The 25,710-nt window shown below is 39.4% G+C and overlaps 2 protein-coding genes across 11 annotated transcripts; one reads left to right on the top strand and one right to left on the bottom strand.

Annotated features, from left to right (window-relative positions):
* Positions 1–105: 105 nt before the first annotated feature.
* On the top strand, positions 106–6,330 carry LOC132201599 (immunoglobulin-binding protein 1b). Of its 3 annotated transcripts, none has more exons than XM_059627879.1 (6): positions 106–136; positions 1,571–1,682; positions 1,844–2,452; positions 5,037–5,209; positions 5,260–5,490; positions 6,154–6,330. In XM_059627879.1, exons 2-5 carry the CDS (start codon positions 1,572–1,574, stop codon positions 5,471–5,473), a joined length of 1,107 nt encoding a protein of 368 aa, XP_059483862.1. In that variant the 5' UTR covers positions 106–136; position 1,571; the 3' UTR covers positions 5,474–5,490; positions 6,154–6,330. The 3 variants fall into 3 exon arrangements, with proteins under 3 accessions (XP_059483862.1, XP_059483863.1, XP_059483860.1); XM_059627880.1 differs by lacking the exon at positions 106–136 and adding an exon at positions 521–1,464; XM_059627877.1 differs by lacking the exon at positions 106–136 and having other exon boundaries at positions 1,471–1,682.
* LOC132201594 (rho GTPase-activating protein conundrum) lies at positions 5,576–25,589 on the bottom strand. Of its 8 annotated transcripts, none has more exons than XM_059627862.1 (14): positions 25,435–25,589; positions 25,274–25,350; positions 20,403–20,517; positions 15,109–15,528; positions 14,940–15,054; positions 9,079–9,214; positions 8,814–9,018; positions 8,646–8,755; positions 8,150–8,408; positions 7,843–8,084; positions 7,622–7,783; positions 7,396–7,568; positions 7,019–7,218; positions 5,576–6,272 (listed from the first exon to the last, which is right to left on the bottom strand). In XM_059627862.1, exons 3-14 carry the CDS (start codon positions 20,503–20,505, stop codon positions 6,157–6,159), a joined length of 2,241 nt encoding a protein of 746 aa, XP_059483845.1. In that variant the 5' UTR covers positions 20,506–20,517; positions 25,274–25,350; positions 25,435–25,589; the 3' UTR covers positions 5,576–6,156. The 8 variants fall into 8 exon arrangements, 7 of the variants coding, with proteins under 7 accessions (XP_059483845.1, XP_059483848.1, XP_059483849.1 ...); XM_059627865.1 differs by having other exon boundaries at positions 25,278–25,350; XM_059627866.1 differs by having other exon boundaries at positions 25,278–25,369; positions 25,435–25,488.
* Between the last annotated feature and the right edge of the window lie 121 nt (positions 25,590–25,710).

The raw sequence follows: 25,710 nt of genomic DNA, 5'->3' as shown, positions 1-25,710 counted from the left end.
CGCTCAGTGGCGCTGTTGCTAGTGTGAGGACTCTTTGGTGATCTTGCCGTGTAATTAAGCAGCCAACTCTGCCAAGAATTAATAACAAGTGACAAACGAAAATGGAAAGATAAGGAAATGTGTTCCGCCCACTCATGTATGTTACTTGTTATTTTTTACTTGTTGCTTCCCAAAAACATAATTAGCGACTTAATTGTACGATTCCAAGCTTTTGATTAATGTAATCTTCAGTTAAACAAAATTTTCCTATTAATTTCGTAGCGTTGATATTATTTCCGAGACAACCTTTGCGCTATTTGCTCCAAATTTAGTCAGTACTTACTAACCCACCCTAACCTCGTAATTTTTTTTAGCTTTTTTTACTATATATTCAATGAATAACCGATGACTTTTATCCGCGCCTTTCGCAGTCAGCACTTTAATCGTTTGTATTGTGTATGTTATAAGTTATATTAAGGACTTCTTATTGACATACATAGTCAAATCAAGTCCTTACAACAATATAAACAGATTTTTGCGATTGTTGAAGGACAATTGGAAATTTTAATCACCATTGTTGTAAAGACTTGATTTGACTATCTCAATAAGGAGTCCTTAAACATTTCTCAGCAAAATAATTTATGTGTAATTTTGATCCATTTTTTGTGTGCCTGATATTTTCTAAGAATTGAATTGAATTAGTGTCTTTGAGATCTTATAATGATTAACAATTTTCTTCGCCTTTTACCTTTAAGATGTTTAATAATTAAAACTTGCATCAATTTTGACAGGTTGCTATAAACTCTAACCCACATTTTCCAATTTTGTTTGTTAGTCGAGTGAGTTAAATGATGGGAAATAATTATAGAAATAAAATATGAAACTAGCTTTTTTGTAACCCATCAGAGTAAACAAAATTAATCTTTCTCAATGAACATAAAAAAAAAATTAAAATGAATTTATCTGCTGCTTGTCAAGTAGGCTGCAGAAGTACTTTCTTCAATGGCCACTGGAATTTTGGTGGCGCTCGCAATGGCGGCTAATGCGCTGGCCAAGTTGCCCCACCCCAAAAATGGGGGATTCTTGGCGAAGTTGGCCATAACAAAAAGAAAGTGTCTGGCTGTTGCGAGATTACGAATACGACCAGGGGGAGAAGGGAAGGGAGGAAGGGACGTCTGAATTCTGAATCTACCGATTGGAATAAGAAAACGACTTTTCACTTTTTCAGCAAGGAAATTCGACTTGGAATTCGAGTTGTTAAGGCTTAAAGCGAATAATTAAATTCCCCTGCTTAAATGCAGGGCTTCTCCAACCAAGCTCCTCCATTTCCTCAGCTCCAACAAGATAAACAAGAGGCTGCTCCTTAAAGCCACTAAAGTTAAAGCTATAGTGTACTTGAAGCTCCTTGGCTGCTTTGCCATTGACGCGGTTGGCGCCAACTGGTGGTTGATATAGCGTACTCTAGGTCTAGAAACCAAACCAAAGGTGTTGTGATCGGTGATCCCTAAAGTTTTTGTCGTCGTTTGTCTTTGCCGTTCTTAAAATATAATTTTCTACTGTACTCATAAACATTTTTCGAATTTTCTGCTAGAATGGAACCTTCAAGAAAGCAGAATAAGATTAGCGAGCTATTCACGGAGGGCTTCGCTGGCCTAGGAAAGGTGAACAACAGCTCAGAAGCAACGAACAGCGCTTCTGTCCAAGTAAAGTATTATTATTATTTAAATTTTCCTTGTATTATTCAATTCAATATAATTTTTATTTAAACTGACTTATGCATTGTATAAAGCTTTTGCAAAATGTGTCAAGAGCTAAGAGAAAAATCATTAAACACATTCATGTATTCGTAATTTTTCAATTCAAGGGCCAAGTGAGACAGTTAATCAGGGCTTTGGAAGACTGCACCCGTCTTGTGTCAAACGTTGATATGTTCAGTACAAACGAATGCCTTGAAGAAGTGTCCAGTCATAATCTTCGTTACCTGCTTCTACCTGCTCTGCTTGGGAAACTCACATTGAAGTTGTCGACTGACATCAGTGGTCGTTGTGAAGTGGTCAAGCTGGCAGATGCCTATTTCAAGGACTTCTTACGCAGATGTCGTGACTACGGTGCCATTGAGCATGAAGCCGTTATGCCATACCTTGAGGAAAATGAGGAGGGTGTCGAGACTAATGAAAATGTGCCACTTATTTCAAGGGACAGAAATGCTGACCTGGTCACTATGGTTCATAAGAGGAGCAACAAGATCAAGCAGTTTCAGGAAGAAAAGGAGAGAGAGCAACGGTTGAAGGAACTCCAGGCAATAGCCAATGGTGAATTTGCTGACGATGAACTTATACGAGAGTACCACATGACCTTGCTTAAAAGCTACATTGCCCAGTCATTGGAAGAAATTAGCTCCTTGCAGCAGGAGAAAAATATTCTGCAGCATATGGAACAACTGAATAAAGAGTCTGCAGAATATGACAGTGAGGTAAGGTTAAGTTGTCTATAATTGTTAAACACTTCAAGCAATTAATCTTAAGGACTTCTTATTGACATAGTCAAATCAAGTCCTTAAAACCATATAAACAGATTTTTGCGATTGTTGAAAGACAATTGGAAATTTTAATCACCATTGTTGTAAAAACTTAATTTGACTATGTCAATAAGGAGTCCTTAACATTTAGTTGCAAATGAAGTTTGTTGGTGTACCACAAGGTTATCTTTACACAAATCGAGATAAAAAAAAAATTGTAAACAATAGCTTCTAAATTTTGAGAGGACGTTTTAAATTTTCTGGAAAAGCCTTCTTTAGACAAAAAAAACGCATGCATAATTACACGAGTTCTGATCGTACAACCATTTTAATCTACGGGGGTCTGATGCAACAATGAAATAAAATAATACAGTTTCTATCAATGTAGCCTATCAGAGGATGATGCCATAAAATTAACACGCATCTTCCGAATGGCTAACAACAATGCAAATAAAATTTTGGTCAAGGACAAAATTTGGACATTTTTTAAAGAAATATAGATGGCAACTGCTGATTCTGTTTCTAATACCTCATTTATCGTGCTGTTTTAAACAAAAAGATTCAAATAAGCAGGAAGTTAAGTCATTTTATAAATACGTAACATAATATGCTGAAAAAGATGAATATAGACCAACCGAGTTAAATAATTTAGTTTCAAATGAATGTTTATTGGGCTCGAAATGAGGGCAATAAATGTTTTGACCAATTTGGACAAATAAACACAATAATAACTATGCCCCATACATGAACTCATCCAAATAAAAAAAAATTTTTTTAAAACGAGAGGAGAACATTAGTATTGCTCAAAAAGTAGCTTTTTCAGAACTGCTTAAAAATAATTAACCCTTTCTTTTAAACAAAAATTTGATGGTAATGCATTCCATAGCCCATTAGCATTATTACTATTATTTATCTTTATTGACTTATGAGGCATCACCACGATGTAATGACTCTTCCGAGTTTTAATTGAAATTTGGATTTTTTGTGACTCACAAATATTAATTTTTGACATTTAAAAAAAATTAAATTCTCAATTAAAAGTTATAAATTTTGGTTTGTATATTCCATTCTTTAAAGCCAAGTGTTTCTCGCACAGTTTCATTAAATCCACGTAAAAACCTCTTAAAAAAAAAAAATACATTGTATCAATTAGTTGAAAAAACTTCTTTACTATAAAATTTATGGGTATGAACAAATCGCATCAAACTACTTTCAAAAATCTTGTATCGAGGCTCCAAACGAATCGAAACAGGCAATTTGTTATACAAAGTAGACAAGCAACTCAAAGGGTTCTGTTTAGAAATTAACAAAGTCTGGGCAGGAACATACAAATCACTCTTAGCCCTGGTAATTATGAACTTCACTTGTTTTTTGAAAATAGTGTGGGTATTTACGCACAAATTTACATGATTCAAAGAGATAAATTGCTCCAAAAACAGGGAGAAAGTCGAACCAAGCGAAAAGAGGCCTCGCAGAACAAAGCGGCTCCGTACTGCGCCAATAGCGCTCACCCGCAAGTGCTCCCAACCCCCTTTTTTTTGCGCCAGAAAAACCTCGTCCATCGCAGTTTTCCGGCATCGTACATTGTTGTAACATAATCGTTTTAAGTACTCTGAGCTATTTTTATATAAGATTTTGTGTGTTTGTACTAAAATTTTCATTGAAACATTGGTAATTTTCAGAATTTTGCATTTTTTTATAAGGCTGATTTATTTTGGCTGATCTTATCATTAAAAATATACCTGATTAAATGGTTTTGCAATACCAAGCCCGGTGGCGGCGGTGGCCCAGTGGTTAGAATGCTTGCATTCTGATCAGTGGGTTCCTCGGCCGTCATGGGATCAATGCTCAGCCTGAGGCTCTTTGTGGAAACGAATAGTCTCTGGTATGCGAATCATTGATAACATTTCGGCTGACACGTCGGGAATTTGGGAGGTATGGCGCAAGCTGTATACCGACTCACACTCGAAGGTTTGCCACGTTTCATGAGCTGGAAGAACTCAGCTTGTGTGGCGAATGCCTGCGTTTCATTCCAAGTCCTTCGTGGCAAGGCCGGGGCAAGGTCTCAAGGGGGGTGGGGGGCCCATGCGAGCACCATCAAATCTGCTAGAAAGCCCCCGAACAAGGGTCAGGTTGGTTGGTAAGCACAAATGTGCTAAGGGTGCTAGACTTCAGCAAGAGACCGACCCAAAAGCCTAACTAGCTCACAAGTGCCATAAGCAAAAAAAAAGTTGAAATTTTTAATTTTCTTGGTTGTTTAATTATGGTTAATAATGTCACAGTAATCAAAGTGTGGCAGAATCAATCTTTTTACAAGTCTAATTCAAAATCATTTCTAAACTTTTCAATACTTTTTACGTAAACTTTTTGTCATATTCTAGACAATTGTGCATTCAATTTTCAATGCCAGGTTCTTATTAAAAACAACTCCAAGGTTTTTTGCTTCTTGCACAAAATTTACCTCAACATCCTTTAGGTACAATTTGTCAATACTTTATCCATAGCTATGAAAAAGTCTGACTTTGAAATTATTTTATAGATTTTAGAAGCTCAAAGACCGCCAAGCCGTCGCCCTCCACCCTCTAAGAAAGGACTAATGCCAGTAATCATCACTAAAGATCAGGCTATGAAACAGGTTTTTGGTGCTGGATACCCCAGTTTGCCAGTAATGACTGTTGACGAGTTTTATGAACAACGAGTACAACAGGGAATGTAATAGCTAACAATATCTATATATGCCCAGTTTAAATTTTTCTAATTAGTTTTCCTGTGGGTCAAGCTAGTGGATGCGGTTTAGGACCCTGCTCGCACAGTCATGAACACGGACAAGCTGCTGGAGTTGATATTGATCCCGAAATTGTCAAAGAGTACCATGATGAAAGAGATGACCCAGCTACTCTTGCACGGAATAGAGCTATGGATGATTACAAAGATGATCACCGCAGGGGTGAAGGAAATACATACAATAGGAGCTGAACATCATTATGCTTTATGTAAAACTAATTTACTTGATACTTATTTATTTATTCATTCTCCATTCAGATATGATTTATTTCTAAATAGTAATAACTTCAATGATATATAGAGAAAAATAAATTATTTATTTGTGGGAAATCCAGTCATTATTGAAATTTGATACTGCAACCACAAACATTTATTGCACATATTTTTAAACATGCTAGGTGCTGTCGGTTGCATGATCGTCAATTGTTTAGACAAATGAAATACAAAGATTGTAAAAATAAGTCATACAATGCAATTTTTTTTTTAATAAGTATATTGATTAAATTAGTACTTGTGACTAATCGCCTTGACGTGGAATTACGATCCGAGACGCGGGATATTTGAGACAAAGCTGGTGTAAAAAAAGTTGGAACATTCATGTTGTGACAATAAACAATTTTACTTTCCCAAAATTAAAATTCTTTCGCCCTCAATTAAAATGGTTATCACAACAGGAATTTTCTAACTTTTTTACACCGGCTTTGTCTCAAATATCTCGCGTCTCGGAACGTAATTCCACGTCAAGGCGATTAGTACTAATTTAATTATTTCCTGTTTCCAGTCGGTTTCCAGTGGTTTCTTTGGGTTTTAAATTCTCAAAAATATAAATTCCTTCACTAATTTAATTTTGCATAATCTACTTTTGTTTCAAGTAACTATGATTCAAGTGAAGATCTCGCGTTCCTGTGATGGCACACTACGATCCATTGAGCATTTGGGTTCTCCCTGTAGACGCACAACATCTTCGCTGATTGCGGAATTTGTCTTTGGCCTGTTAAATAAACCTTACTTAATATCCCTTAAAACAACAATAAATTAGAAACTCGAAATGAATGATTTTTTTTCAAATATCTTTTTTTTTACCTGTTGTGAGAATTATATAGGTGAATTGAATGTAATTCAGAAAGGATCACTCTCCTGATAATCAAAAATAACTATTTCACACTTTCAGAGGCTGAATTGCAAAACAGCATAATTACTTTTCCATAGTCATTTTTACACTAACAGGTAAAGAGTTGAATATTCTTAACTACAGGATTTTGGATATTTTAAACCAAAATCCTGTAGTTTGATTGCAAGAGTATTCAACTCTTTACCTGTTAGTGTAAAAATGACTATGGAAAGTAACGAGTTTATTTGCAAAATAAGATAAATTGTATATCAGTATTATGACATGAACGAGTTTTTCAGTTGTAAATTTGATTTGTAAATTGTTATAAATATGTGAATGACGTATTTTAAAAGTTGTCGAAATAAAAATAATTCTGAATCTGAAAAAATATAAAACATCTGACTACGAGTCCGTGGTATGTCGTGCTGTTTTGCAATTCAATCCCTAAAAGTGCAAAGTAGTTCTTGTTGAATAATTTTTTCATTTGGAAGTGAAATGAATGTTTTTTTTTTAGGGTCAGGCCAAGACTAGTCTTGTCGGCCTGTGCCCTTTATTGGTGGTGCAGAAGGCACCACCCAATTTATTTATTTTTTTATTAAATAAAATTATTGCAAGACATTTTATACCAATATTTCCCCCGTGTTCATATAAAAAATGTGTCTTAAGTGCTGTTTCAGAGTCAGCTGAGGCCAAGAGGCAGCTCAGGTTTCCGTTTGGTGCCAGCTCACAGAGAGCCCTGTTTCTTCCGTCCTGTCTTCGCAACTTGAGTTGCTGGTTTGCTGAACCCGGAGGCTCTTCTGGTTGAGAATTTGCTTCGCTAACTAACCTGAAATTTCATTTGCATGTGAATTTCATAATATATTTTATGTGGAATGTATGAGCTCTTTCAGCTATTCATTCTTCGGTGGAGAACCCAGCTACAGGAAGTTTTAAATTATAACAAAAAATCAGAGCTAGGCATGACAACATGTAGGCGTGGAAGTTATTTTATAAAAATACAAACTCTAAAATAATGTTGCCAGCAGTGGTAGCTTCAACCAATTGAATAGGATATTCCCGAAAACGAAACTGTGGCGCATTAACCCTTAGAACGCCCTCCTGGAAGTCAACTTCGTTGTCAACAACTCTCACTATTGATTCTTTGAGCAGCGGTCTGCGACCTAGTAATTTTCTCATCTGAGAAAATAAGACTTTCGTAAGTTTACTGATAATTTTAACATAATATATACATGTTTTTTGTTTTCCATTAAATGCTGAGATGCGCACTGGTATCTCTCCGACTCGTACTGCTGCCTCAGTTGGCGCACTAAGGACGGTGGCACACTCGAAAGCGCATCTCGCTTGCGCACCATGAACTCAACAAGACGGCAGCTCTCGGCTGCTACTTGCACCTGGTGAAATTGTGCCTTCATATATTTATGTCCAATAACAAACTTTTAAATTTTGGTACCTGCTGATTCAAATAACCCTCTTGATCACCAGCGGGGGAAAACTTCTGAAGCCACGTAGGAGGGAACAAGTTGGGAGCAAAAATCATGGCCACATTGTTGAGAGTCATTTTGTTATACATCTCCCTTTCAGCGACTTGTGCCAAAAATTCGAGCAACGCTTGCAAAACGTGTCGCTCAGCTGGAGGTAACAAAAGGCTCAAAAGCCGTAGTGCCTTTTCCTTGTCGGCAGGATTCGTAAGGGCTGAAAATTTGCACATGTAATCCATAAGACCATATATTCATAAAATCACTCTTATTATATCATACAATGACAGTGGTAAAATGAATCTAGTAGGGGAGCAGTTAGCAAGGGCTGCGGCAGCTCCCTGAGAAGCTTTTTTAGAAGAGCACCTAAGTCATGAGGGCCGAGTGCATCTAGGGCTCTGATAGCTTTTTCCTCTCTGTTTGGGCCATACAGATTGGACTGCAGAGCTGCAGCTGCCACTTCCATCCTGACCCTACTGCCAGCTACCCTCAGCAGTCCCTCCTCTTGCAGACATGACTCTCTCTCCAAAAGTTGAAGGAGCTAAAATAAAATTTTGATTGTCACAGATACAAGTTTTGTTTGCTAGCCATTTCTCCACTCACCCCCTAACTGACAGTATGTGTCTCTTTTAAAATTTATTTTTCTGTTCTTTTTATGCATAGTGTTTTTGCTGTGTATTATGACTTATATCAAATGGAGAATAAATAAATAAATATGTATCGAATATCCTCTCATTTTTGTAAACCTTTCAGAATAATAAAGAAACCAGAACAAAACCTTTTGAAAAATGAAAGGAATTTTTAAGTCTTCACAACCAGGCAGTCTACTATCTCTCTCCAGGAGGGTTGCCAAGGGAACACCAAATACAGCAGAATTAAAGCCGAGATCTGCAAAATGTAACTGTTGAAATGCTTTTTTAATGACCAAAAATCAGTAAGCCTATACCATCTTTACGTTTCTTCTTGTTGAGTTTCAACTTTAATCCAGGAGCTCCACAGAGATCAAGCAACGGGGTTACTTCTAAAAGCAAAAGTGGCCTTAGTCTCTTTCTGTCCTCTTCTCCCAAACCATCAAAGTATGTCTGGCCAAGTCGTTCTTCTACGACCTTTTCTTCCTCAGCGCTTGAAATCACAAATGACCACTTCAACCACTGAAAATTAAAGTGAAAAATTAAATATACTGATCTGATCATTGAAAGGATTTTATGTACCTCAGCTTCAATGTCCAATTTTGCTTCCTCTGAGGCTAAATGGCCCTGCGATGATGCTCTTCTGATTGGAAGGATTGAATCAAAAGCTTGACTACTTTCCTGTGTGGTCACGGACACACAAGCATCAAAATCACCACTGAAAACGCAATACAAGGGCTTGAATCAGGCAACAACAAAAATCTATGACTAAATAGTTTTTTTCTAGATATGGCAACTCTATGCTGATCAATTTTTAGCGTGTATAATATTGTTTAATATATAATTTGAGCTGCAGTTTTTTGCCAGGAGTAAGAGCAAAAAAAGAACAAAGAAAGCGGCATTCGGAAGTATCAGGCAGTCATCTAAATGAAAGCTTTCAGCATCCAGAAAAAAGAAAAATGTCCAAGCAACTTTATTACTGTTAGTTTTTCTTATTGTTTTGTATTTTGTTATTGTAAAAATTTGTGTAAAATTATCATCTTTTCTCTCAATTATATTAACTTGTATAATTTTGAATGTATAAATGATGTTATCCCGTTATGGGCAGCAATTGCCTTTGCGATAGATCAATAAACACAATTTGCAACTAATATTATATTATTTTAGAGTGACTTATTCTAAAGGGTATTTGGTACATTTGTTACTCTGTATGGAATAAGTTACTTAACTAGAACTGTAGAACTGCATATGTTCATTTGTATCAAACAAGACATTCAAGATTTATTTATTATGTTATTAAGCATTATATACCACAAATAACATACATAGAAATAACCGCTTTTTAAAATAAGTCAATTTACATCATTAATTAAACGATGAAATTCGTTCAAGTCATAGAATTTATGTTCTAGTAAAAAAGCTTTCACCATTTTCGTCATTTTCGAGGATTTTTAAAGATTTCGGTAATATATTGAAAATTCTGGAAATCATGATTTCTGGGTCTTCAACAGATTTCTTAAGCTTAACTTCTTTCACGACCAAATCATTACAGCAAAGGTTGGTCTGATTATGTCTAGTCACTCCACCGCTCCAAGAGAGCTCCTCGTATCTACGGAATCACTATATTTCCGAAATAGTTTTCGGTTTTGCAACTTTTGCACTAAGAATTTTATACTTTCGAGTATGTACAACTATGGCATAATATGGGCATAACATTATATTTGACAAATAATGTTTTACAAGTATCCAACGCTTCATTAGATCTCCTGCAGTAGGGAATGCCCGCCATGGCTCTCAACGCTCTTTTCTGTGCTTCAAATACTTTCATTAAATGGCTGGACCCCCCCCCCCCCCAATTACAATGTGATGTAACAATTTGGACAAATAATCAACAATTATAATAATAATAATTCCATACATTATGACTTTGAACGTGTGCAAAATAGATCAATTTAAGAATATTGTCTGACACCTTGGTATTATTCAGACTCCTCTCATTTTGCTAAAACCTTATTACAGTAATCATTGGGATGATTTGTATGTGCCAGTGCAAACTACTTTTCCCTTTGCCCTAAGCAACGGGTTTTTTCTCTAAATTTTAATTTTAGACCTGACATGTTCTAAAGACTACTGTTAATATTCTTGTCTAACAGAACAACAATAAAATTGAATTGAATTGAATTGAACTGCGATTTCAAGGCAAAATTATGTCCTATTTGAATAACCGACTGCCAGTTGATATTCAGATTGAGACGCGGTATAATCGGTTTGTGAAATTGTTAAAAAGGATTTTGAGTCTGTGCATAAATTTTACTCTGAACTTGAGTTAATTCTCAATCACTTAAAGAATTTTTAAATATGTATGTTTCTTTCTTTTGCTATTGTTCTATCTTTCATTTGACCCGGTTGTAAATAAGTTGAATACAACGGAAACATTACATGTAATATCACTTTTGACAAAATAAAAGCTTCTCTAGAAGAAATAAATTTTGCGCAAGATAAAAATTTGTCACGTCCAATTTATTCCATTCAAAATCAATTTAAAATTATCGCGGTCTAAGGTCACAAGGCGCCTGAGTTGAAAATTTCTCGTTGCACTCTCCTCATTAACCAGTACAAATCAAATTTAGCCATTAACTTATTCAGGCAAGCGGCCGATGCACTTGCCCCCAGCATATCAATATTAAAATCTCCAGCCAAAATTATCCTCTGCACGCGGCGCATTTTCACTGTTCCAAAAATTTGGTCCCAAATATTTCCGAATTTCTCTGAGAAAAAATTTATTTGCCCATTATTTTCTGGATTAAATGGACAATAAAGAGCTATAATTAATATCATTTGCTCCCCGAGCTCCAAAATTATTGCAGCAGTCTCAAGCCTGAACTCAAAAGAAGGAATTTCTACTTTCTCAAATCGCAAACAGTATAGCCACCGCGCCACGCAACCGCTCATTGCGCCCAAATCCGATTAGCATGTGAATTTGAACGTTTAATTTTAACAGAGTGAGACATATAGCCTCGAGCAACTTGAATCAATTGATGTTAATGAGATATATTTTGATATTTTACTAAATTATTGACTTGATGTAAAGGCAGACATATGACATTGTCTAATGCAATAAATTTTTATCTAATCAATATTTTAATTTTTAGTATAGAAGCATTTTTGGGGAGCTGCGACAACGAACGTCCGAATCGATACAACGACCGCAAAGTCAAGATACACGTGCTCCCTGGACCGGGACAGAAGCCCGGCGGCAAGACGTTGTCATCGTGCCTACAGGCAATCCAAAATATGGTTCAAACATACGCTCAGACCAGAGGCCATTTGGCCCAAACAACACAGAGCGCGGCAAGGGCCGACCATGGATGGACTTTCCTCATCCCAGAGATGTGACCGTGGCCCCCGTATTGCGCGCCCCATAATCCTTTATTGGAATGCAGGAGGCATATCCAAACCAAAATTTGCTGAACTCCACTTGTTGATAAAAAAAAAACGAAAGTGCTGATGTCTACTGTATTTCAGATGCAGGAAAGCACGCCAAAAAAGACTACCCAGGACTGAAAGACCTCTAAGCTCCAGGCTACAGCCTTCATATCCTGGAAGCAGAGAGGCCAGGCAACAGACAAATAGCCTGCGGTCTGATAGTCGGAGTCAGAGAGGACCTTGTCTCCAATTTCAAAGTGATTCGTACGATGAGCAGTCACCTTAACGACATGGTTGAGACAGCACTCCTCGAAGTCTGGATGGAGAAGACCAAAACCACCATCTACATGTTCTACAACACGCCCAACAACATGCCAATGGCTCTCGAGGACCTCCTCATCACAGACAGCACAATCGTGATCGGTGACTTAAATGCTCCGAACACAAAATGGGACTACAGGGCTACCACCCAAGTTGGACAATACGTAGAGGAGTTTGCCGCAGCTAATGCCCTCCTGACGATGATGACCGTTCCACCAACCTTACCACAAACGGGGTGAGGTCAAGACCTGATCTCGCCCTCATCCATAGCTCCCTTTCAGAACAAATCTCCCAAAGCAACTTTATCTGTGGTTCTGGACACAAAACAATTAAACTCGCTCCCACAAACTCTTTCAGAAGAAAACCTCCGAAACTGGCAAGATGGAACTTTAAAAAAGCAAACTGGCATGCCTACAAAGGACGAGTTAGAGAAACTGGCAGCCGAGCATACACCCACAGCCAACCCCCACCGTGAGGCCAAGGCGCTGGAGAAGATTATCCTTAAGGCAGCCTCTCGTCAGCACATCCCCAAGGGTATCATTAAGGACTTTCACCCTTTCTGGAATGAGGAGCTGGAGGAGTTGAGAAAGAACAAAATTGAACTTGCTAAGCTGGTAAATAAAGAAGAGGACGAAGAAGTTCGCTCCTGGATCAGAGAGAGGAACTCAAAAAGGCGGAAAAAACGCTAACTGCCAAAATTGCAGAAGCTAAGGAGGAAAACTTCCGAAATTTTGTCGCCAGCCTGGACTACAAGGACGAAGCCTTGAAAGCACACAGGCATTTCTCCCACCTCTGTGGAAAATGGAGTCAAGCTGACGACAGGAACTCTCCCCTTACTCTTGGAAACCAAACGGCAACAACACCAAAAGGCAAAGCCGATCTCTTCGTGAATAAATGGGGTGCAAGGCCGAGCACCCTACGAAAAACGGACCTGACCTATGCTAGACCTGTTCTTGAGTACTGCACTGAGATTTTCATCACAGCCTCAAGCGAAGCAATCAGCTTCCTCGATAAGGCACAAAACCAAGCCCTTAGGTTGATAAATGGCGCATACAAGACAACATCAATTGCCGCCATGGAAATCTACGCCCAGATTGAGCCAGTGCTGGAGCGAATGGAGGCCCGAGCTGTTGCACTTCACGAGAAGCTCGCTCGAATAAACTCCAGATGGCTGAGCTTCCCCAGAGCCAACAGCAAAAGCTTATAACGTGAAATGTATAATTTAGCTTCTACCAAAACCAAATAAAAACTTGAAACTTGAAACACAAACTTTGCCCAAAAAGCTACTTCCCTGAAGGCCAAATACTGCCCTGAAGTCCTTGAAATACCACGCCAACCACTTCCTCTGCCAACTGTAACACACATACAAAATCAAACTGCTTTCCTAAACCCTTCTTTGCTCCAAATAGATCTACTGGGGAAAAAAAGTGAGCAGCCGGCAGACGAGAGGCGACGCCTGACTGAGGAACACCTAGCCAGGCATTTCCCGAACAGAGACTGGGTGCACATCTACACCGACGGCTCCCTTGACAACACCTCGGGCAAGGCAGGCTATGGCCTGTACTGCTTCGCCTTCCAAGAATCTCACCCCATGCCCCCTGGGTCAAGCTGATTTGACGCCAAGAGTGCTGCAATTGCAAGAGCAGCAGAGAACATCCTGGAGCAGCCAATCTTTCCCCTCAACAAAACAAAATTAGTCATCCTGTCCGACAGCAAAGCAGCAATTCAATCAATCACTAATGTCACCAACTACCACCCCACATCCCTCATCTTCAAGAAGGCCCTAGTCAGAATGAAAAGTAAGAAGTACGAGATAAAACTACAGTGGATCCCTAGTCACACAAAAATCCACGGCAATGAGCTCGCAGATGCCCTAGCCAAAATGGGGTCTAAGAAGCCCCCTCCTGAAGCTAATGGTCTCACCCTCGACGCGGCCAAGGACAAGATTTAAACCAAGAAGAGGAAAGCAGCAGTCGAAGAAAAACATGAGCTCCAGAGCAGGCAGAAGGCCTGGAGAGAGGAGATGAAAAAGGGCCCAGACAAAAATTGGCCAAGATGTTGCCAGATTGCCACAGCCCAGCTGAGACTGGCCACCGAGCACGACGGCCTGCAGCACTACCTTAACAAGTTCAGCATAACATAAGACCCAGCAATATGTAAATTATGCAAAGCAGGTGTGCAAGACAGGGCACATATCTTTTTAACTGTGCCGTCCTTTTAAAACAAATTGACCCCCTGCACAACCTGAGCAGGACAGAAATTGAATCCCAAACTTTATTGGATTGCAAGAAGAATGCAGCTCAACACATTCGTCATAAAAAAAAAAAAAAATAGAAGCAAAAGTAGCACACCCAATGGTGGATAATATACATAATTTCATTCGTTCAGCATAAAATTATACAATAACTATTTCAAAATTTACAATTTCAAATTGTTCTTATTTAGAATATATTTTTTAATAATCAATCATTTAACTACCAAAATTATAAAAATTATACATTAAAAAATGCATATTATTTCTTTCCACTGTGAACGTTTTTAACACCTTTTAACGTTTTTGCATATCTATAGGAGAATAAATGAAATAATAATGATGTATATTGACTTATTTTAAAAAGCGGTTATTACTATGTATGTTATGTGGTATATAATGCTTAACAAAATAAACAAATCTTGATATTAACATAAGAAGATACCCTTTAACTCTCAAACTGCCGCACTCCGAAGTGGGATCACTTCCACTTCGCTTTTCCCTTGATCTGGGTTTGCTGATTGTTCCAATGTGATGGTAGCCAAGCATAAGAACTCCATCTAAATTAAAAATAAATTGATGTTATTAGATTTATAAATACATTTACAAATTACCAGTGTCTCCAGCAACTTCTCCAGTCTGCATTCCGCCAAACAGGTCAAACCTTGCAGTGGTGTCTGGAAAATCAGTCGATGCTGTGGTTGAGAAAACTCTTCTGGCTGGGGGTCTTGATGACACCATCACAGGCAGGGACATGTGCTGGGACTGGCTGGCCTGTAGGGAATGTGACGGAGGCGACGAAAACACGTCCTTGATGTGAGGGGTGTTACGTGCTGAGCGGCCAGGACGCGACCGCCGTCGAACTATTGTGTGGTTCAAACTGTCAACGCGCCGCCGCACAGCATCCACCTGGTGAGGCGGAAGACTGCTTAAGGCATCCGATAATTCAGCACCCCACAACTCTCGGCCAGCCTTCCAGGGGCCTGTTAAGTGCGCTAGACCTGCTTCCAGCAACCATGCTTCTTCTTGTTCACCTACCAAAGTAATTATTGGACATTTAGATAAGAATCAGAAATATTTTTACTTCATCAAATATTATATTTATTCGTGGTCTGGGGAGCATCACCACACATGCATGCAAAAATTTAAAAATTATTTGGCGCGCAGAAGCATGTAGTCAGAGCAATGACTAGGCTGAGGTATTGGAGAAGTAATTATGCACTTGATATATATGTTGTTGTCCGAACGCGCTGAGTTGACTGAATGCATTCGGTCTAAGAGCGCTTTGGTCCAAATGCATTCGGTCTAACACCACTTGGTCCGAATGTATTCGGTCTGGACCAAACGCAATCCACAATGGAATCTCCCACTCTCGGCGCGTTCGGTCTAACAACTTGGTCCAAAAGCAATTTTTTTAAGGGCTGCCAACTTTTGCGCTATTTTTTGTGATAAAACCGCGGAGACTACGTTCGAGCAGGTTCAGAAGGAAAAAGAGGTGCGCAGAAGAAAATGATAAAAATTTAATATTTATGAGACGGCAAGTTTATTTTTTTAATTTTCTTTAGCCTATTCAGCAACCAATTAATTAATTAATTGGTCATGTTTATTACGTTTAAACATATTTATTATTTGTTAAATTAGTTACTTTTGACTAAACGCCTTTTACGTGGAATTTTACGTTCCGAGACGCGAGATACTGAGGCTTGTAAATTTGTGCGTAATTAACCTCAATATTTTGTGAAAACGCGAGATGTGCATGCATACGAGACGCGCGAGAAGTTTGAGTTGTACGTGCCGGTCCAGACGTGTGCTATTTCGAGGCAAAATCCGCTCATTTGCTTGTCGCGCTTGTATAATAATTTGCCTGTATCCATTTTTTTTTTTTTTTTTTTTTTTTATTAAAGATATTATTCGATTGGAGTTGAGATTCCCTCAGTTTGTGGGCTTGTTAAAAAAGTTTGTTTGTTTTCACAAGTTCTATACTGAAGAGGAATATGTAAATTACAAAAATAACTTGTAAAAATCTTTAATTTCTTTTTTTCCTGCTGTATATTTCATTTGACAAAATTGTACATGGGTGGGTGGCACGGGAGATATTACATGTGATTACATTCCATAATGCAATAAAGCTGCAATAATAATAATAATAATAAAACCAGTCTAAAAAAGTTAGAAAAATTCCTGTTGTGCTAATAAAAAAATATTAATTGAGGGCGAAAATTTCCCAAAATTAACACTTTTAAAACCACCCCAACTGCAGGCACTTGTGATATCGATAAAAAAGAGCTACTCTTAGCTGGCCGAAATTCATCCCTGTTGAAGCTTTTGTCAATGGTGCCTAGCTGTACCAGGAAATCACATTTTATAAAAAAAAAAAAAAAAAAAAAAAAATAAGAATATAAATAAAAAAATTGAAAATTATTAAAAAAAAAAAAATACCTGATGAAGTTCCTAATCTGTAAAGATCTCTTTCCTGATTATGTTCTAAAACCACTGCGATAATATTTCGTGGTTTCATCACTAAGAATAGCGCAAAAGTTGGCAGCTCTTAAAAAAAATTGCTTTTGGACCAATTTGTTAGACCGAACGCGCTGAGAGTAGGAGATTTCATTGTGGATTGCGTTTGGTACAGACCAAATGCATTCGGGCCAAGCGGCGTTAGACCGAAAGCATTCAGACCAAAGCGCTCTTAGACCGAATGCATTCAGTCAACTCAGCGCGTTCTGACAACAACATATATATTCAATTCGTTTATTCTCTCACAACAGGTCAAATATTATTTTGCGGGAAAAAAGTTATATTGAAGAGAGAATATTGGCAGCCAGCCCTAGTAAACAACTTACTTAAACTCATAGGCTCAATTTGGAAGCAAAAGTGTTTCCAACTTAAGCCTACTCGCCGAGCTGGAGCCGTAAACAGGAAAAAAATTATCAAATTATCACATATATTTTACATGCAATTTTAAACTCAAGAACCGTACAATTATAACGCAGAACGAAGGGAATTCCACTGATCCGCGATTCGGAAGGAAAAACTTTGTCGACCGAGCTCTGTGCGCACTTTTGGGAGAATTAAACGGTGCTCGCCGCCACTATTTCTCATCACTCGGCCGGTGGTGATTCTCGCCTTTGCGTCCATGTCAGTCTCGCCACTGGTGCATTTCTTGAGAAACATCAAGTCATTGAACTTTAGCTGCTGCTGCACCGACAGCAACCCGTGTTCGGCCGCGTCAGGGATGTGCCACCCGTACACAAACCTGAGGGCTCTTTTTTGCACTCGCTCGAATTTGTTGATGTTGATATCGTGACAGGGGTGCCACGCGGGTATGCCGTAGAATAAGAGGGGTTTCACCATCGTCTGGTAGGCCAATTTTTTCACGCGCGGCGTGCAGCCGTGCAATTTCGCGCCGCGAACGAGAGCCTAGCACTTTTTTTTTTGCTGCTTTACCGCGCGCGATGTCCTTGTTTTTTCCACCGCAGGTCTTTTGACACTTGGACGCCGAGGAGGCGCTCTTCGCTGTTTTCTACTTTCTACTGTTCGCTTTTGCTTTCTTGAGCACATATTGTATAATATTTTTTCTTGGAGCGATTTTAGCGCAGTAAGATTCACAGAACCCCACGCTGTTATTCCATAATTTAAGCATTTAAGTATGAGTGGGCAAGCGAAAAATACATGATCATGATACGTCTCACATTGTATGGCATATTTAAATAATTGAATTCACAAATAATTTTTTGATAAAAATGTATTTTCAGCTTTTTCTGTACTTTTTCTGTATAGTTTTTTTTTTTTTTGCTGTATTCATGACATGACTGTATCGAGTGGAGAATAAATAAATAAATAAATAAATGATAAATTTTGGACATGCATTTTCCAGGTAAAATCCTGATCCACAATTACACCTAGGAATTTTGTACTTTCGACTTGTTTAAGATTGTGACATTATTATTATTAATATTATTTATTCTTCTCGGTCAATAAAAAAATTTAAATTGGAAAAAAGGGAAGAAAGGGTTTACAGCTAACAGATGTCTGCTAAAACGCCCGACATCAAAAGAGACACGGCCGCCGCGGTAAACCCACACTATCGGAAAAAAAGAACGATATCACAAACACTTTAAAATCTTCACTCTTGAATTACTGCCACAAATGCTCCTTGCAGAAGGAGGGAAAATTGCTTGAGGGACAGTTTTTAAGGGCAGATGGCCGGTCGATCCAAGGCTTAACTATCCTGAAGGAGAAAGCGCCGCGACCGAACTTGTTGTTGGCCGAGGGTGGCTGCAGGCGGGGGTCCTGTATGTCGTCACCTCTCAGCTTACGACCCATTACAATTCGGTCGCGTGCGTCAAAGTCCGTCTCGCCACTCAGGAACTTTTTGAAAAAGTAGAGATCGGTGTACCTGAGGTGCATGTAAATGGGCATAATTCTCTGCTCGATTGGCGGCGGAGGGGTGCGGCCGTAGATGAAGTGCAGTGCCCGATTCTGCACTCGATTGAGTTTGTTTACGTTCTCCTGCAACGTGGGGTGCCACGCAGGGAGACCGTAAGTCATGGTTGGCTTGACGAGCGAGAGATACGCAATTCTTTTGACGCGGGGGGTGCAGCAACGCAAGTTTCGGGCCGCAAAACCGAGAGATTGGGACACCTTGCTGCACACAATGTCCGTGTGGACCTGCCACCGGAGATCCCTCGAGATGTGGACGCTGAACATTCGCTTCTTGTCCACGAACTCGAGCACCGATTCACCGAGGTTGTGGACGAACACCAACCGATCGCGCGCTTTAGAAATTAACTAGAAAGTAACAGAGGTGTGCCGCAAGGCACAGTTCTCGGCCCAATTGGGTTTTCTATGTATTTAAATGATATTCCTCTCGCTGTGTTCTTGGCTCTCCTGATTTTGTTTGCCGATGACTCCACGGCTATAGTCAAGGGAGAGTCTTTCCCTGAGGTAAATACTAAAACGGTGGCTGTTTTGTCGGTTTTGCTAATGATAAATTTTTGAGGATAAATTCAGAAAAATCAAAAATACTACAAATACATACCAGCCAAACAAAAAATCTTGTTCAACCTGATGTTAAAATTGAAGACAAGAGTATAGAAATCTGTAAAACCGGTAAACTCTTGGGAGTACAAATAAATGATACACTTAACTGGAATGATCACTGTGATAAGGTTGTTAATAAATTGAGAGGAGTCTCTCATGTGTTTACTAGACTGAAATACAGATAACATTCTTAAATTGATCTATTTTTCACACGTTCAGAGTCATATAATGTATGGGATTGTAATTTGGGGGGGGGGGTTCTATTCATTTAATCAAAGTATTTAGAGCACAGAAAAGAGCGTTGAGAGCCATGGCGGGCATTCCCTACTTGCGATCTAATGAAGCGTTGGATACTTGTAAACCATTACTTGTCAAATTTAATATAATGACCGTGCCATCGTTGTATATACTTGAATGTATAAAATTCTTAGTGCAAAACCGAAACCTATTTCAGAAATATAGTGATACTGTAGATACGAGGAGAGTGACTAGACATAATCAGACTTATCTTTGCTGTAATGATTTGGTTGTGAAAGAAATCTGTGGAAAACCCAGAAATCATGATCCCCACAATATTTAATGCATTACCGATATCTTTAAAAGTCCTCGAAAATGACGAGGTTCTTGTAAAAATGGTGAAAGCTTTTGTATTAGAGCAAAAATTCTATGACTTGAACGAATTTTATCGTTTATATAATGCAATGTACACTGACTTATTTTAAAAAGCTGTTATTACTATGTATGTTATGTGGTATATATAATGCTTAACATAATAAAGAAATCTTGAATCTTGAATGTGCAACTGTGTGCATTCTTCTGATAGAAACAATATTGCGACGCGAGATATTGCCCTTAACTTGATTACCTTCCTCCCAAGTTTGAGAGCTGTCCTGCAGACTGAGCGGTTCGTCAGCAGAGTCAGGTGGTCGCAGTGCATATTCCACCCAGTAGTCCCTCAGGTCCTCCATTTTTCACCACGTCTGTAGACACAAAAATAATATTCTTGAATGAGCAAAGAGAACTGAAATGCTAACAAGTATTGTTAAATCGACCCCTACGAGCTGATAAAGCGGCGTTATCACCTCTTGAGGTAGACAGTATGTTATTAAACTCGTTGGCACGCCCTGCGAGCGATAAGCAAACTGCGATAAGCAAACTGCTGTTGCTTAAATTGCGCAAAGTACTATTATTGCTTATTCCGCAAAAACACAATCTCTTCATTCCATTTTTGAGGACACATATATTAATATCTCCTCAATCCTATCATGCACCTCTTAATGAAAAAAGTGAAATTTTTATGGGCATTCTAGTAAAATATTTTGGAAACTCTTTCCCCCTAAAACGAGTTATTTTTATTATCATTGTTTATTCTTCACAAAGTAGTCATACATGAAATCAGGAATAATCAGGGCCAATCAAATCGGTAAAATTAAATTGACAGATAATACGTGGAAATTACAAACCAAAAGTATTAATTTAAGTAAAGAAATAAAATCAAATTTAGATCACTATGTTAAGTCCGAACTGAAGCAAAAACTGAAACGCATTAAGAAGGAAGATGATAATAAAATACAAATAGAATTAAAGCAAGTAAATGACAGAAAAATAGCAATATCAAAAAATAAATCTAGTGCAGGGTGGAAACTTATAAATACAAAATTAGGAAAAAGTAAAAATACAGAGTATATTGACAAATTAAATATAGACGGTGCTAAAGAATCAATTAAACTTAATATCGCCTGAACAATGTAATGTTGAACCGGTGCCTGACCTAAATAATATAAATTTTAATTTAAATGGAATTTTGAAGTTATTCCCGTCAAATAAATCATCTAGCTGGGATGGATTATCTATGGATACGTTGAAAAAGATTTCTGGTTATATAGTGTTCCCTGTGGCATTTATGGTGAATGAGTCGTTTCGCACTGGTAAATTTCCGGAAGTGCTAAAATTAACTGTAATCAAGCCATTGTACAAAAAGAAGGGTGAGAAATCCGATGCTAGTAGTTATCGCCCAATAGCCTTAACATCTTCTGTAGCAAAAGTATTTGAGAAATGTTTCCTAAATAGAATTGAAAGCTATTTCGCTGAAAACAATCTCCTTGCTGACGAGCAGCACGGTTTTCGAAAAGGCAGGAGCACAGTGACTGCACTTTTTAAGTTAGTGTCCGAAATCTACGATTCGTTGGAAAATAGAGAAAAAATCAATGTGATTCTGTATGACTTTTCTAATGCCTTTGGGTGTGTCGTTCCCGAAATACTGCTTGCAAAACTGAAAAAATTTGGAATTGATGATGTATCCCTCCTTTGGTTAAAGTCCTTTCTTACTGATAGAAAACAACTTGTTCAACTTTTTGGTGTGGGTGAAAATGGCGAGCAAAAATTATTTGAGTCAACAATGGAAAATGTTTCGATTGGCGTACCACAAGGAACAGTATTGGGCCCTTTTGGCTATTCCTCCTACGGTAATGATATGCCCTTAAAAATCATTGTCGCCGCTCTTATCTTGTTCGCAGATGATTCATCTTTTATTGTAAAGGCTAGAAACTACAAAGCCTTGAACGAAAAAACTGCTGTGGCTAATGACAAAATGATTGACTTTGCCAGTAATAACCGCTTAAGATTGAACGAAAAGAAAACTCAGGTGCTCCAAATGCATACTGCTCAAACTAGTAAATTGGAACCGCCTGTAATCAGAATTAACGACGCTGAAATAGAAGTGGTAAATCAAGCAAAAATACTTGGTGTAATGCTCTCTGATACAATGAACTGGAGCACCCAATGCGATCAGGTTGTAGTGAAACTGAGAAGTACCACGTACCTTTTTGTTAAATTAAAAGGCAGCGCATTCAAACTAAATTGCTAAGAGATGTATATTTCGCCCATGTTCAAAGTCACTTACTATACTCAATTGTAATTTGGGTGGGTCGCTTATGTTGGAAAAGGTTTTCATTGCTCAAAAGAGAGTTATCCGTGCGATGGCAGGTAAAAGATACTGGAAGGCATTGACACCTGTCGAGTCTTGCCGACCACTTTTTAAGGAATTTCAGATCCTGCCAGCCTTCAGTGCTTACGCCCCTGAATGTGTTAAATTTTACAAGAAGTACCCCGAATTGTTTCTCAAAAATTCGGAGAGCGAGGTGCACCAGAATCGCAGTACTCGAAATAAACCTATAGCGGAGCAAGACTTATTTGTCAAACCAAACAGACTGTTGCTGACTGCGCAGTCCCCTCACATCATGATCCCTAGAATTTTCAATTGAAATTTCTACTTTTTGGTCATGGATATTTACCTCAGGTTGGATTAGGTTTCTAATTGAAATTTTTCTTAAGACACTAGTTGAAATCCCGTCCGACCCAGATGAACATTTTTGTCGAAGTTGATTTATTATACTATAAATCTATCTCAAATTCTTCCATAAACTGCAGGCTTTGAGCCGTAATATTGATATCATCTATCAGTTTGGAACAGTCATCTAAATTTATATTACTTGTATCTGGCTCCAATTCAACAAGCTTGTTATTCAGATGATGGTTGGCAATATTAAGTTTAATTGGTAATGTTATAGTACGCGCGACGTGTTTTTTCATAAGTTGGCAACATTTGTGCTCCCATGTAAAAGTATCACGTCGCGCGTTCGATAGTGGTTTTACGTCGCGCATACAATACTGGTGGCGGTGAAATTGTTAAGGAAACCGATTATTCCATCGATACCTCGGCAACGTGTATAGCACGCGCGACGCAATTCTTTTCCTACAATCTTAATTAAGGGGACTGCTAGGAAGAATAGGGGCCCTTGGGATGGGTTCAGAATGGGGCAAGACGACCTCTGGAGGGCCGTGCGCACCCTTATAGCAGGCGCGACGTATCACTATGGGACACGCGACGGTCGAAAAGCGAACTCCGTAGGGCGCTTTTCACCATCGTCAGAGGCGCGACGCATGGTTATAGGACGCGTGACGCATGCTTATAGTACGCGCGACGCACGGCAAATTAATTAAAAGGTGTTGCACGCGGCCGGAGTTGTGGGCACCCCACGAACCGGCAACTCGGAGGTGGGCAACCCCCAAGATTAATTTTTGCAGAAGCCGCGAGCGAGGGGTGGAGGCGCAGCGAGGTCGAGGACGTGGGGAAGGCCGTGCGGAGGGCGAGGACAAAAGGGCGGCTGTGTTCGTGGGGGGGCTCCGCAGGAGCCCCCTCACGATCCCCGCCCTTTTGTCCCGCCCGGAGCCGGCCTTCACCACGTTCTCGGGCGAGCGCGCCTCCAGCCCGAAGCTCGCAAACCCACAACGGAGTTGCCCACAAAAGGTGTTGTCTGCAAAAAGGGCTTAGAAAGCAAAAAGTGTGATGCCCACAACTCCCTTTGCAGACAACACCTTTTGTGGGCAACTCCGTTGTGGGTTTGCGAGCTTCGGGCTGGAGGCGCGCTCGCCCGAGAACGTGGTGAAGGCCGGCTCCGGGCGGGACAAAAGGGCGGGGTTCGTGAGGGGGCTCCTGCGGAGCCCCCTCATGAATACAGCCGCCCTTTTGTCCTCGCCCTCCGCACGGCCTTCCCCACGTCCTCGACCTCGCTGCGCCTCCACCCCTCGCTCGCGGCTTCTGCAAAAATTAATCTTGGGGGTTGCCCACCTCCGAGTTGCCGGTTCGTGGGGTGCCCACAACTCCGGCCACGTGCAACACCTTTTATAATAATTAATTAGTCGTGCGTCGCGCGTACTATAAGCATGCGTCGCGCGTACTATAAGCATGCGTCGCGCGTACTATAAGCATGCGTCGCGCGTACTATAAGCATGCGTCGCGCGTACTATAACCATGCGTCGCGCGTACTATAACCATGCGTCGCGTCTCTTACGATGGTGAAAAGCGCCCTCCGGAGTTCGCTTTGCCCCTCACTGGATTTACGGCCCGTCGCGCGTGCTATAAGGGTGCGCACGGCCCTCCGGAGGTCGTCTTGCCCCATTCTGAACCCATCCCAAGGGCCCCTATTCTTCCTAGCAGTCCCCTTAATTAAGATTGTAGGAAAAGAATTGCGTCGCGCGTGCTATATACATGTTGCCGAGGTATCGATGGAATAATCGGTTTCCTTAACAATTTCACCGCCACCAGTATTGAGCGCGCGACGTAAAACCATTATTGTATGCGCGACGTAAAACCACTATTAAACGCGCGACGTAATGCAAGTGATGCCAACTGAAATCAGGGATTTTGGGAAACACGTCGCGCGTACTATAACATTACCGTTTAATTGACTCACTGGCACCATCAATATTCAAGTGATCAATTAAATATTAAATTTACATTTTTTTCTTTTACCAGTTTGTGAATTAATAAGTTTCCATGCTGCACTAGATTTATTTTTGGCCTTTGATATTTTACTGTCATTTCTTAATAGTTTCTTTTTGAACATTATCAATAATATAATGCTTAACAAAATAAACAAATCTTGAAAGTATCGGTCCCGTCAAACACTCTAGTGGAGATGTTTTATGAAGGGCGCGCTTGGACAAGAGGCCTTTTTTCTACTGAAAACTTTTTGTTAACAACATATTATAAACTTTTGTTTTTTTTAATACGTCAATATATGCTGGGGCCAGTGGGGCCTATTGATACAATTAATTCTAATGAAATCCCTTAATAACGTTTAAAGTAACCTGGACTTTTAATATAATCTGATAAATACATTGATTTAACATTTAACTTAAATTATTAATTAGGTCCATAGATAAATATCTTACCTACTGTCTTTAGTGTCGGTTGCTTCTGAACTGGACACACTGGACGGCGAATGGAAATTTAAGGTTGACGTTCTTGGCTGCCAGGAAAGAATATTTCTACTTATATAAAACTTGGTTGGTGTTGGTACATTAAAGATTTTAAAGGTAATGAATTTATGTACATAAATTGCCAACTGCCCCGTCTACACTGAGCTCGGTTGCTGCACTGAGTGTGGGTGCGAGTGCTCTCTTTTAATCGAGAAATTCGAGAAACAACTAAAGCAACTAAACTAGTTAAACGACTCAAGGAATAAAGCAGCAAACAGCTGCTGATTTTTTCAAGGAGGTTCCTGCAAACTGTTGTGATTGGTCTTGATGCCACGTGGGTTGCAAGAAGCAGATCCTTGGCAAGAAGTGGTCAACCTCCTTGTGGTCAACAAGTTGCTCCAACGGCTCCA

This window comes from Neocloeon triangulifer, unplaced genomic scaffold, assembly GCF_031216515.1.
Source record: "Neocloeon triangulifer isolate White Clay Creek 2 clone unplaced genomic scaffold, ASM3121651v1 ptg000014l, whole genome shotgun sequence".
NCBI lineage: Eukaryota > Metazoa > Arthropoda > Insecta > Ephemeroptera > Baetidae > Neocloeon > Neocloeon triangulifer.
This window is presented reverse-complemented; position numbering and strand designations above follow the sequence as displayed.